This window comes from Talpa occidentalis, unplaced genomic scaffold (genome assembly GCF_014898055.3).
Source record: "Talpa occidentalis isolate TD23 unplaced genomic scaffold, MPIMG_talOcc4v2.1 talOcc4.7, whole genome shotgun sequence".
Lineage (NCBI taxonomy): Eukaryota > Metazoa > Chordata > Mammalia > Eulipotyphla > Talpidae > Talpa > Talpa occidentalis.
Window position 1 is genome coordinate 75,032,946 of NW_023605083.1, and position 12,726 is coordinate 75,045,671.

General features: G+C 35.7%; 1 protein-coding gene across 7 annotated transcripts in view; it reads right to left on the reverse strand.

Moving 5' to 3' along the window:
* Nucleotides 1-12,726, reverse strand: part of FANCC (FA complementation group C) — a 280,667-nt gene that overhangs the window by 78,390 nt on the left and 189,551 nt on the right. For all 7 annotated transcript variants that reach the window (XM_054689352.1, XM_054689348.1, XM_037494448.2 and 4 more), the window contains 2 exons: nt 12,253-12,366; nt 10,725-10,789 (listed from right to left, as the gene is read on the reverse strand). In XM_054689352.1, the coding sequence (XP_054545327.1) occupies nt 10,725-10,789; nt 12,253-12,366 (179 nt within the window). The remainder of the gene's footprint in view (nt 1-10,724; nt 10,790-12,252; nt 12,367-12,726) is intronic.

The window sequence follows — 12,726 nt, forward strand, 5'->3', positions numbered from 1 at the left end:
AGATATTATATATGAGTTTATGTATGTATTTCTATTTCCCAGAGAGTTTTATATTTCATTATGCTTTAGTGTTGCTGTCTAGAATCCTTTTGCTTCTGCTTGAAGGACTACTTGAACATATCTTGTAGGGCAAGTAAGTCTAATGGTGATGAACTCCCTTGACTTTTGTTTATTTGGGAAGGTCTTAATCTCTCCTTCATTTTTGAAGAAGAGGTTTGTTAAATATAATAATGCTGCTTGACTAAATCATCCCATTCCCCTCTGGTGTTAATGTTTCTGCTGAGAAATCTGCTGATAATTTTATGGTAGCTTCTTTGTTGCTTTTCTCTGTTGCTGTCAATACTCTCTTTCTTCACCTTTTGATGGTTTCATAACAATATGTCTTGGTGTGGGCCTTTTTTGACCTCATGATGGCTGGACTACTTTGAACTTTGTGATTTGGAAGTCCAGTTCTTTGCTCATATCTGATAAATTGTTACCCCTCTGCCCAGCTCTTTTTTCCCTCTCTTCCTTCTCCCCTCCCTCCCTCCCTTCTCTGGGACTCCCATAAAGCACATATATAATTGGCCCACTTGATGGTGTCCGTAACCCTTACACTTCAACTTTTCATCATTCCTTTTCCTTTTATTCTGACTTGATAATTTCAACTAATGTGTCTTCAAGTCAGCTGCTTGATTAAGTCATCTGCTGAAGCTCTCTACTGAATTTTTCAATTCAGTTATATTCTTAGCTCCTAAATTTGTTTGGTTACTTCTTTTCATAATTTCTCTCTTTGTTCATATTCTCATTTTTGTTCATGTATCCTGATTTCCTTTCCTGATTTCTTTTGGGTGTTTATTTGCATAAACAAGTAAATATATATTGTACTGCACTGAGCTTCTTTAGGGGAATTACTTTGAATTCTTTGTTAGGTAATTAATTCATGGACCTCTGCCTCTTTAGGGTAGGTTTCTAGAGATTAACTTTGTTCTTTTGGGCCATGTTTTCCTGTTTCTTCATGCCTTATTTTTTTTTCCTGCCATGTTTTGTGTATTTGAATAGTCACCTTAGCCAGCCTTAATGACCAGCTTTGACGAGGGAAAGATCTTCATTAATCATTCTGGCTAGAGAACCTGAGGGTCTTTTAAACCTTTTCTGGGGATGCATCTTTTCTGAGCTTGTATAAGTAATTTCCCAACTAGAGAGTTTTGCCAGTTTCTTTGTCAGGAGCCTGTAATCTCTCACTCTCTCTGGTGTTTGTCTGTGGTATTGCAGGTTCTCTGGTGCTATAATAAATCATTGAATTCTCTTGCTCTTCACAGCCCCTGGGCTTACACAGGACTCTGTTACTCTGTTAGTGCTTCAGTCATGGAAGATAGAAACTAATCCTTAGGGTGCTGAAATACCGGATACATATTAGGTCTTGCCTCCTCCCTAATTCAAAAGAGAAAACCTCTTAGCTGAGAGCTTTCTTCTAATTACGTGGATCCAAACCAATCTCCATCTGAGTCCAGTTATCTGGTGCTACAAAAAGAGGCTGAGCTTTCTTTAAACATCTGTGGTTCATAGACATTGAAATTATGCCAGTACCCTGTCCACGGTCAGAATCAGGCAAAACAGATATCAGTCCCTCAGACAGCCCTTGACCCCGCTCCCCCTACCACCCCTAGAATATTAGACATATTCCATTTTTCTCTTTCCCTTTCAAGGACAAAATTGAAAGTTGGATTTGCACTTGGACTCCTAATAAGTTGGGCTGGCTTTGGGAAAGGGCTACAGAGGTTAATATGATATGGCTTTCTCACCCATTTCAGTGTGGCTATTCTTGACTTTAAGTTTGTCTGGGATACACTGACATATTAATTTTCTTTTTTTTTTGAGACTCAAAAGTCTTTGGGACAAACACTGTCAGCGTCTCTGTGGGGGAACAAGCAGTGGGGTTTCCTATTCTATTTTCCTGATAGCACTCCTCAAGAAATTTTTAAATGTTTATTATTCACTCATTTTTCCTCTTTTGGTAATGATTTGCATATATTTTCTGTACATTTTGAAACTGGAGTGTTTGTCTCTTTATAATTGATTTACAAAGAGACATTTCTATTTTGCATACTAATATTTGCTTTTATAGGTTGCAAATATCTGAAACTGTGGCTGTTTCTTCCTATTTATTAACAGTTTGGGTTTGTTTTGAGTCCATCTTTGTTTATTCAACTGAGCTTTAATAAATCATCAACTCAACATATTTTGGAGTTTGGTACATACACATACATTGCATTCCACTGGTTTTTTAGACCCCTTTAATAATAATATTTTAACTCTGTAATTCAAGTGATCCATTATTCAACATTCATCTGAAGGGTAGTTTTTACCTGATGTGTAAATAACTGAATGTAAATGCTAATGCTTTCCATCCACTCTAGGGGTTTTATATATTTATATGCACTTTATGTACTATAAAAACACATTTATTTTAAATACTCAAAAGATTTTTTAACGAATTTGGGCCTCCCTGGTAGTATAGCGGGTTGACCGCAGCGCTGTGAAGCTGTCCGCAGCCTCTGCAGCGCGGGTTCAATTCCCGGCCAGGGAGATACCCACATGGCATGGCAGAGCTCTCCTGTCTCCCCACTGCTCCCCTCAGCAATACTACTGGTCCGTCTGCCTGCTCTGTTCCCTGCTCTGTCTCTGGTGAATCCTCTCACTCTCCCACACCTCTGGCCTGTACCCCAGCTAACCATCAACATCATCATCATGGGGTTGTTCCTGTTCTTCCAGGTTTCAGGAAGACAATCCCTGATTACTTTTTGCTGTGAATGGCACAACTCACATACAGCTTGGGAACTCACAGACCGCAAAAACACTTGTAAATGTCTCTGACAATTGCAGCCTCCACTATATTTTGAAGGACTAATTTCTTAAAGTCCTATTTCTCGGGCACACATAGGATGCAGCTGGTGCAGCAAATAGGCTGCATGCATGTGGCTGTGGCCCTTTGTGGTATGACCATAATTTTTTCTTTTCTTGGTCATCTTAGAAACCAGTTTGTTCTTTTTATATTGAGGGATAGTATTCAGTAATACAGAAACAGCATATTTTATATATCCATTCATAAATTGATGGATATTTGGACTGCTTCCACTTTTTGTCTATAATGGATAATGCTCTTATGGACATTCTCAGACATGTACTCACATGATTATTAACCATTTATTTTTAACAACATGTATTTTAGTCCTTTGTCTATTTTTAGTTATTTTTAACTGGGTTATTTATCCTCTTATTACTTATTTTTCTTTGTATAGTCTGGGTTTGAATCTTTCATCAAATGTATGATTTGAAAATATTTTCTCACAGGCTATAATTTGTCTTTTCACTTTTTAAATGGTGACCACAGATAATTTTTTCACCTCTTTATCCATTTACTTGATGGTATTTTAGATTGTTTCTGGTTTTGAAACAATTGTAAATAAAGAAGAGATATGAATATTTGCATAAAAACCATTTGTGAGTATCAATGTTTTCATTTGTCATGAGTAAAACACTTAAGAGTAGAGTTGTGTGCCATTTGGCAAATGTATATTTAACCTTATAATGAACCACCACACTGTTTACCAAAATGATTGTACCACTTCACATTCTTGCAGATAGTTATAAAAGATCCAGTAGTTTCGCATTCTTTCCAACATTTGTTGGAAACACTTGTTATTTTCTAATATGTTTGTTGGTTTTTTAAATTATAGTCATCCTAGTAGGGGTGATGGCATAATCATTGTGGTTTTGATTATTATTTCACTAATAATTACTGATGGTGAGTATCTTTTCATGTGATTATTAATCAGTTATACATCTTCTATGAAGAAATTTGTATTCAAATCTTGGGAGAAAATTTTTGCACACAACACTAATGATAAAGGACTGATCACAAAAATCTACAAAGAGCTGATGAGACTCAACAAAAACAAAGTAAATAATCCAGTCAAAAAATGGGCAGAAGAGCTAAAAAGAAACTTCTCCAAAGAGGAAATGCCTATGGCCAACAGGCATATGAAAAAATGTTCAACATCACTTGTAATCAGGGAAATGCAAATCAAAACTACAACGAGATACCATCTTACACCAGTGAGAATGGTACATATTAAAAAATCTTGCCTATTTTTGAACTGAGCTTATGTTTGTTTTCAGTTTTAGGAGTTCTTTATATATTCTGGCTATTAATTCTCTATAAGATATATAACATACAAATGTTTTCACTCATCCAATAGGTTATTTTTTCACTCTCTTGATAGTATCCTTTGATTCACATAAATTCTTAATTTTAATAAAGTCCAATTTTTATAAGCTTTTCTTTGTTGCTTATGCTTTTGGTGTCATATCAAAAACACTGCCAAGAAGATTGGTGTCCCAGTTTGAGCTTCACAGGACCTTTCTCTACATCAGGGACCCTCAGCACACCCTCAGTAGCAACCCTGACTCCAGGCCCAGCGACCAGCTCCGCGGGAGCTGACAGAAGCTCCAGTTGCAGCCTTGCAGGACCTTGCATTCAGTTGTTGCTCCCCTGCTACATGGGGAAGTACACCCCTTTCAGTGTTCAGTTACATAGGGCCTGCTTTGATACTGGGGATCTTCAGCAACGCTCTACTCTCTTGGGCACCATAAACAGGCCCTGAGCCAAAGCTCCTAGGTGAGGTGAGGTTCTAGCAACTCAGCCTCTTGGCATCCCCCCAGCCCTCCTAGCCACGAGAACAAGGCCTGGAAGTGCTTTGGAGGAGGTTCTAGCACCACCCTAGATCTTACAAGACCCCAATAGCTATGCCCACCATCACGTAATGCTATGCCCACACAGAACAGTGGGGAAAAGGAAAAACACAAATAACCAAAGAAGCACTCAGGGTAACAATTCATCATGGAGAGAAAATCAAACCCCAGAATCCAACATTGACATGGAAGAAAACTTCTGCCTGTCAGAAGAAGAATTTAAAACAGCCATAATTAAGAAAATTAAAGAAACTGAACAACACAAAATAAACTCAGAAAAACAAATTAGAAATATACAAAAAGTTGCAAAAAAGGAAAATAATTTTATAAGAAACATAATCAAGAAACAGAAGATCAAGATTGAAACTTTAAATAAGAAAATAAAGAATTAAAGAGGAAAAAATTCTGAAAAAAGCCATGGAAATATAATAAATGATATAGAAGAATGAATCCATATTCTCAAAGAGACAGATATGAAAAAGAATCAAGAAAGAAAAAGAAACAGAAATACAAAGAAAAACGAATGAAGAAGGACTTCAAGGGTAATCTGACACCATGAAGAAAGGATATATGAGCCACAGGAAACTCAGAAGGAGAAGACGGAAGCAAAATGAAAAGCTATTTAAGGAAATAATTGAGAAAAACTTCCTAAACTTGAAGAAAGAAATGAAAATCAATTATGCAAACATCAGACTTCCTTGAAGAAACACTATGGGCAAGAAGTGAATGGAGTGACATATTCAAAAAACTTAAGAGACAAAATATGCCAGTCAAGAATACATTTTCCTGCAAGCTCTCCTTCCCATATGAGGAAAAAAATAATGACCTTCTCAGAGAAACAAAAATCTTCGGGAATTCACTACTATTAACTCCAAGAAATATTACAAGGAGACTTAAGATCTAAACCAATAAAGGGGGTGGGGGTGGGGGGGAAGAAGGGAAGGGCGGGGACAGGAAGAACTAACGTCAAAATAAGGGGGGGGGGGTGAAATTGTATGAGGAATATAACCAAAATGAAAATGCATACATTGTGCAAAGATGAAAAATGATGTAAGAATTATATAAAATATTTTAAAAAAATAAAAATAAACCAATAAAGGAATGAACATGAAAATTTGAATAAGGAATGAAATAAAACCACAAAATGATGAATGAAATGACAGTAACATAACTTCCATGTATCAATAATCACCATAAATATTAATGGACTAAACTCATCAATAAAAAGACAGAGTAGCAAGTTGGATTAGAAAACAGAATCCAACATTTTGCTGCTTCCAGGAAACAACCTGAATCCAACCTTCTGCTGCTTCCAGGAAACAACCTAAGTTTCAAAGATAAATATAGACTGGAAGTAAATGGTAGGAAAACAACTCTACAAGCAAATGGCACCCAAAAGAAGGCAGGGCAGCCATATTTATATCAGATAAAATAGACTTCAAGCTAATAAAGGTGACAAGAGACATGGACTGATACTATATAACATCAAGGGGACTACACAATATGAAGACCTAAAGCTCATTTGTACACATTCACCAAATGAGGGAGCACCAAAATACATTAGACAATTACTATCAGCTCTGAAAACAGACATTGAAGAAAATACATATTTGGTAGGAGACATCAACACCCCACTTTCACCAATGTACAGATCAGTGAGACAGAAAATAAAGGACACAAGAGCCCTAAACAAAGTCCTAGGCCACATGAGCCTAACAGACATTTATGACACTGCATCCCCCCAAAAACGGAATGTATATTTTTTTCCAAGTGCACACGGATCATTCTCTAGGATCATCCACATCATCTGGGTCACAAGACAAACATCAACAATATATGAAGATTTAAATCATACCAAATATTTTTGTTGATATAAAGTTATCAAACTAGAAAACATACACAAAGCAAAAAGATCCCCCATTATGTGCAAACTAAACAACACATTATGGAAAGACCACTGAGTTAATAAGAAAATTAAAGAAAAAATAAAAAATACCTTGAGAAAAATGATAATGAGGATACAATTTTCCACAACATGTGAGACACAGCAAAGGAAGTATTAAGAGGGAATAACAGAGCAATCTAGACCCACATCAAGAAACACGAGAGGAAACAACCTAATCTTTCATCTTGAGAAACTAGAATAAGAACAACAAAAAACCCCCTCAAAATCCAGCAGAAGAAAGGAAATAATAAAAATGCAAGCAGAAGTAAATGAAATAGAAATAAAATAGTGCAAGAAATAAAACAGTGCAAGAAACAATAAAACCAAAAGGTGATTCTTTGAAAAAAATAAACAAAATAGATAAATCTCTGGCTAGCCTAACAAAGAAAACAGGGAAAACACTCAAATAAGTAGGATGATAAATGAAAGAGGAGAAATTACAAGAGATACAGCAGAAATTCAGAGAATCTAGATGAGATGGACAAATTTTTGGAATTATACAATCATCCATGGTTTAATGAAGAAGAAATAGAAAACCTGAACAAACCAATCACAAGTGAATAAACTGAAATAGTAATCAAAACTCCCCCCAAAACAAAAGCCCAGGACCAGGTGGTTTCACAAGCTAGTTCTACCAAACATTCAAAGATGAACTAATGCCTATCCTACAAAAATTCTTTCAAAAAATTGAGAAAGAAGGAACACTATAAAATGTATTTTACAAGGTTTACTAATCACACTTATACCAAAAACAAACAAAGATGACACAAAAACAGAAAACTATGGACCAACCTCCCTAATGAACATGGATGCTAAAATCCTTAAGATGCTAAAATCCTAGCAAACTGAATTCAACAATGCATCACAGGGATTATACACCATGACCAGGTGGGATTTATTCCAAGGATACAAGGATAGTTCAAAATCCAAAAAAAATCAATTATTGTAACTCACATCAAAAAAAAAAAAAGGAAAAATAAAAAACCACATGATCATATCTATTGATGCCAAGAAAGCACTTGATAAAGTTCATCATCCATTAATGATGAAGGCCCATGAAAAACTTGGAATATAGGAGCATATCTTAACATAATAAAAGCCATATATGACAAAACTACATACAGCTAATATTATTATCAATGGAGAAAAATTGAAAACCATTCCATTTTCATTAAGAGTTGGAACTATGCAATGATGTCCATTCACACCACTGCTTTTCAATATAATACTGGAAGTCCTAGCTAGAGCAATTAGGCAAGAGAAAGACATAAAAAGAATGCAAATTGGGGAAAAAGTAAAACTATCATTATTTGCAGAGGATATGATTACACAGAATCATAAAAAAAAAAATCCATGGAAAAACTAATTATAAGTAATAAGCCAGTTCAGTAAAGTAGCAGGTTACAAAATCAACACACAAAAATCAGTGGCCTTGCTATATGCAAACAGTCTGAAGAGGAAGAAATTAAGAAAACCATCCCATTTAAAATTGTACAAAAAATTAAATACCTATGAATAACATCTCCTAACAAAGGAGAAGAACTATAAAAGAAAAATTATAAAACATTGTTAAAAGAAACAAAAGAAGACACAAAGAAATGGAAAAACATTCCCTGTTCACGGATCAGAAGAATCAGCATTATCAAGTGCCCATCTTACCTATTCAATGCAATTCCAATACAAATTCAATTACATCTTTCAGCAAAATGGAACAAATATTGCTGAAATTCATAAAAACTGAAATTCAAAAAAACCTCAAAAAGCCCAAACTCTCCTTTCTAAAAAAGGGAAGAATGGAGGTATCATACTCCAGACTTTTCAAACTATAATTCAAAGCCATAATAACAACAGCATGGTATTGGAATTAAAACAGATGCACAACCACGGAATGGAATTGAAAGCCCAGAAGTAAAACCACATCTATATTGTCAACAAATGATCAATGACAAAAGCGCAAAGAATACTGGAATAAGGAAAGCCTCTTCAGTAAATGGTGCTGTCACATGCAAAAGAATGACAGATTATCTCATACCATACACAAAAATCACCTCAAAATGGTAAAGGACTTGGAGGTAAAAACTGAAACCATTAAATATATAGAAGAAAACATAGGCAAAACACTCCACGACATAAACTTCAGAAACATCTTTGAGAACTCATCTCCAGAAGCAAGGACAACAAAGGAGAATATCAACAGCTGGGACTACATCAAAGTGAAAAGCTTCTGTTCAGCAAAAGAGACAGCAAACAATATGAAGACACCCTACTGAATTGGGGAAAATATTTGCATTCCAAATAGCTGATAAGGGACTGATATCAAATATCTACAAAGAGCTTACACAACTCAAAAAAAAAAAAAAGCAAATAACCCCATCAAAAAATGGGCAGAAAAGCTAAAAAGACACTTCTCCAAGAACAAATCCAAATGGCCAACAGGCATATGGGAAAAGATTCAACATCACTTATTATCAGGGAAATACAAATCAAAACCACAATAAGATACTACCTCACGTTTGTGAAAAATGGTCCATGTTTAAAAAACTAGAAACAAATGCTGGTAAGGATGTGATGAAAAAGGAATCCTCTTACACTGCTGATGGGAATGCAAACTGGTCCAGCCACTATGAAAAGCTGTGTGGAGGGTTCTCAAACACTAAAAATGGATCTACCAAATGATCCAGCAATTCCACTCCTACTCAAACGGCGTAACAACACTAATTTGAAAGGAAACCCTCACTCTATGTTTATTACAGTATTACGATAGCCAAAATATGGAAACAACCTAAGTGCCCTGTAACAAATGGATCAAGAAGAAGTGGTATATATGCACAATGGAATACTACTCTGTGAACAAAAAGGATAAACTCACGCCATTTGCAGTAACATATATAAAGCTGGGAGATGTTACGCTAAGCAAAATAAGTCAGAAGGAAAAGATAAATATGGGACGGTTTCACTTATAAGTGGAATACAAACAACAAATGGTCAGAAAAAAGACAAAATTGCAAACTGACCATAGATCAGAGTCATACAGTAGGGAAGGGGAGGTTGAAGGATCAAAACAGGGGAGGGAAGAGCATAGGGGACTGTGGAGATGGGTCATGGGTGCTATGATGGTGGGAGAACTACAGGGACTACATCCAAGGGGAGAAATCAAATACTGTCCAAAAATTGAAGGCAGCTATCCTGCTCATCTGAAACTATGCAGGTTCCTCTCTCTTTCTTTCTCTTCTTCCTAACAAATGTGGCCTTTTAAAAGGTGTGTGTGTGGGGGGGGGGGGGAACACAAAGAAGCAAATACTGTCCAAAAATTAACAACCACATAAGAAAATAAATTAATTAAAAAAAAATCACTGCCAAATTCAATGACATAAAGAAATTCTTCTGTTTCCGAGTTTTATAGCTTACTTTAAGGTTTAGATTCAAAAGATTTTTAAAAGCTGGGGGCAAACACCCCATTTTGATATAATTTTAATTGGCAATAGCTGTATAAAAATCAGAAAGACCTTTGATTCTCAGATTTTCTTAATTATTTTTTTAATGAAATCCTCACCAAGGAAAACAACTCTGAATTCTTTCACACAGTGAAGAAACACATTGTGATATGAATAACTGCCCTTTAATTTGTCTAAATTTATTTGATTTGTTTAGTCTAGATTTTGGAATATTGTGTTTCTTAAAATAGCTCAGATGCACACATCAATTATCTGTTGCCTTGTATATATTCTGATTGTGTGAATGATATACACACAAACAGAATGAGCTGAACACTTTTTTCTTGTATTCCCTACCATAGATGTAGGGCTTTTTACTCAGAGGGTACATAAGAGAAGTAGTATGATTTACTGTCCTAAAACAGTGAGAAGAGTGATTAAAAAAAATTGATAAAACTCACTAATTTTCCATATAGTCCACTAAAATAATCTCTCCACATAGACTATTACCATAACTATGAATTTTCATTTTCTAAGAATTGTAAAATGTTTTTCTCATAACCAAACTGATATACTTTGAAACTTGAAAGAATGTTTCATTTATCACCTACCTCTTTTGAGTGTTAAATCCATTAAGATGATTGTCTTTGAGTTCAGACACTAATGATAAAACCATCTGTAAAACAAAATCAGTCCCAAGTTAAACTCACACTGCACACCAGATTATATCAGTTATATTTTTCTTGGTGTGAATGATATTTCCGTTGAGGTTCCCTATTCGCCATCCCCACCCCTGCCTAACTTGTCCTCTCCTTGTTTAACTTTGTCAAAATAAAAAACAGCAATGCCAAATCACATTTACTAATAATTTGGATTTTCAGGTTAAATGTCTGTTATTTTGCATTCTTATTAAAGGAAATGTACAACAGACATATCATTAGTTTCTCAAGAGATAAAATCAAATTTATTAAAAATAAAGCGATTTTAGAGTTATTTTTTAAGTTAGCTCCTTATTTTTAAAAATGTTATTTATGCACAAAGTTTCCAAAAGATCTGATGGTTAGCAAACATTAAAAGTCCATAATAGGGCCTCCCTGGTGGCGCAAGGGGTTAAGACGCAACCTATGAAGCTTGCCACAGCCACTGCAGCATGAGTTCGATCCCTGGCCAGGGAGCTACCCACATGGTGCAGCAGACCTCTCCTGACTTGCCTGCTGCTCCCCTCAGCAGTGTATTTCAGTCCATCTGCCTGTTCTGTTCCCCACTCTGTGCCTGGTGAATCCTCTCAGCCCCCTACACCTCTGGCCTGTACCCCAGTTCTTCTGCGCATAAATACATAAATCTTTTTAAAAAAAAGTCCATAATATTTTTTAGAAGACTTATGTCAAGATCACAAATTAAAATTTCTTGGGTTTGGCTAAAATTAAGGAAGAGAACACAGCTTTAATACTAAGGTCTAAATATATAATAATTGTAATTTTATATGCTTGTTATTTGATTATTTTACTTTAACATAAAACTCCAATCAGGTTATTTTTTAAAAATATTTATTTATTTATGCATACAAGAGCTGGGGTACAGGCCAGAGATGCAGGTATGAGAGGATTCACCAGAGACAGAGTGGGGAACACAACAGGCAGATTGACCGAAGTACACTGTTGAGGGGAAGCAGCAGGCGAGACAGGAGCGGCCTGCCTCGCCATGTGGGTTTCTCCCTGGCCGGCCAGGGATCGAACTCGTGCTGCAGAGGCTGCGGATTGCTTCATAGCACGGCACTTAACCCCTTGCGCCACCAGGGAGGCCCCCCAATCGGTAACTTTAATACAAAATTTACCCAAAAGTACAAGGTCTGTTTAGATTGGTTAAAAAGATCTCTTTTCCCAAAATCTTTGAGAAAAAAATGAGATGTGTTAAGAAACAGAGTGGATGATTTAAAATAACTTCTGGCTTTCCACTTTCTCATAATCTCCAATCTCATATTTCTTCCTTACATGGCCATATGTCCACCCAAGGTAAGAAGAGATAAACACAGAAAAATTAAACATCTCTCCTGGAGGAGTAAATGTTTCCATTTAACCTTCTTCCTGATGGTAGATTAAGCAAGGAAAATTTCAATACTAATAAATTAACAATACTCACATTTTTAAGCAAACCAGGATAGTAATCTGCAGGTGTATACCCAAGATGTTGAGTGAAAACACCAGCTTCTTTTATATCAAATCTGGATGTTGAAAGCACATGTGCCAACAACCCCTAAAAAACATGAACAGAAAAATATTCCTAAAAGTAAATGTAAGTGCCTATTAAGTCTAATGCCTAGAATCTGGGCCACATGTAAATATGGTCATCTCTATGAAAAAAGGTCTCTCACCATGGTTGACCTGCCAGGCTATGTCCACCCAGAGGTTTGTAAGCTGAACAAGGTGTTGCAATGGTTGATAAAGGCTCGCCTTACAAGAGAGCAACTAGAAGATCCTAAAACAAATGCTAAAGATCCTAAAACAAATTCTTTTAAAGTAACTGGCATACTTTTAAGGAAATAAATTTGAATATGATACATTTAAGGAAAGAAATCCAAATATAATGATAAGTATGCTCAAAGATTCATAAGTG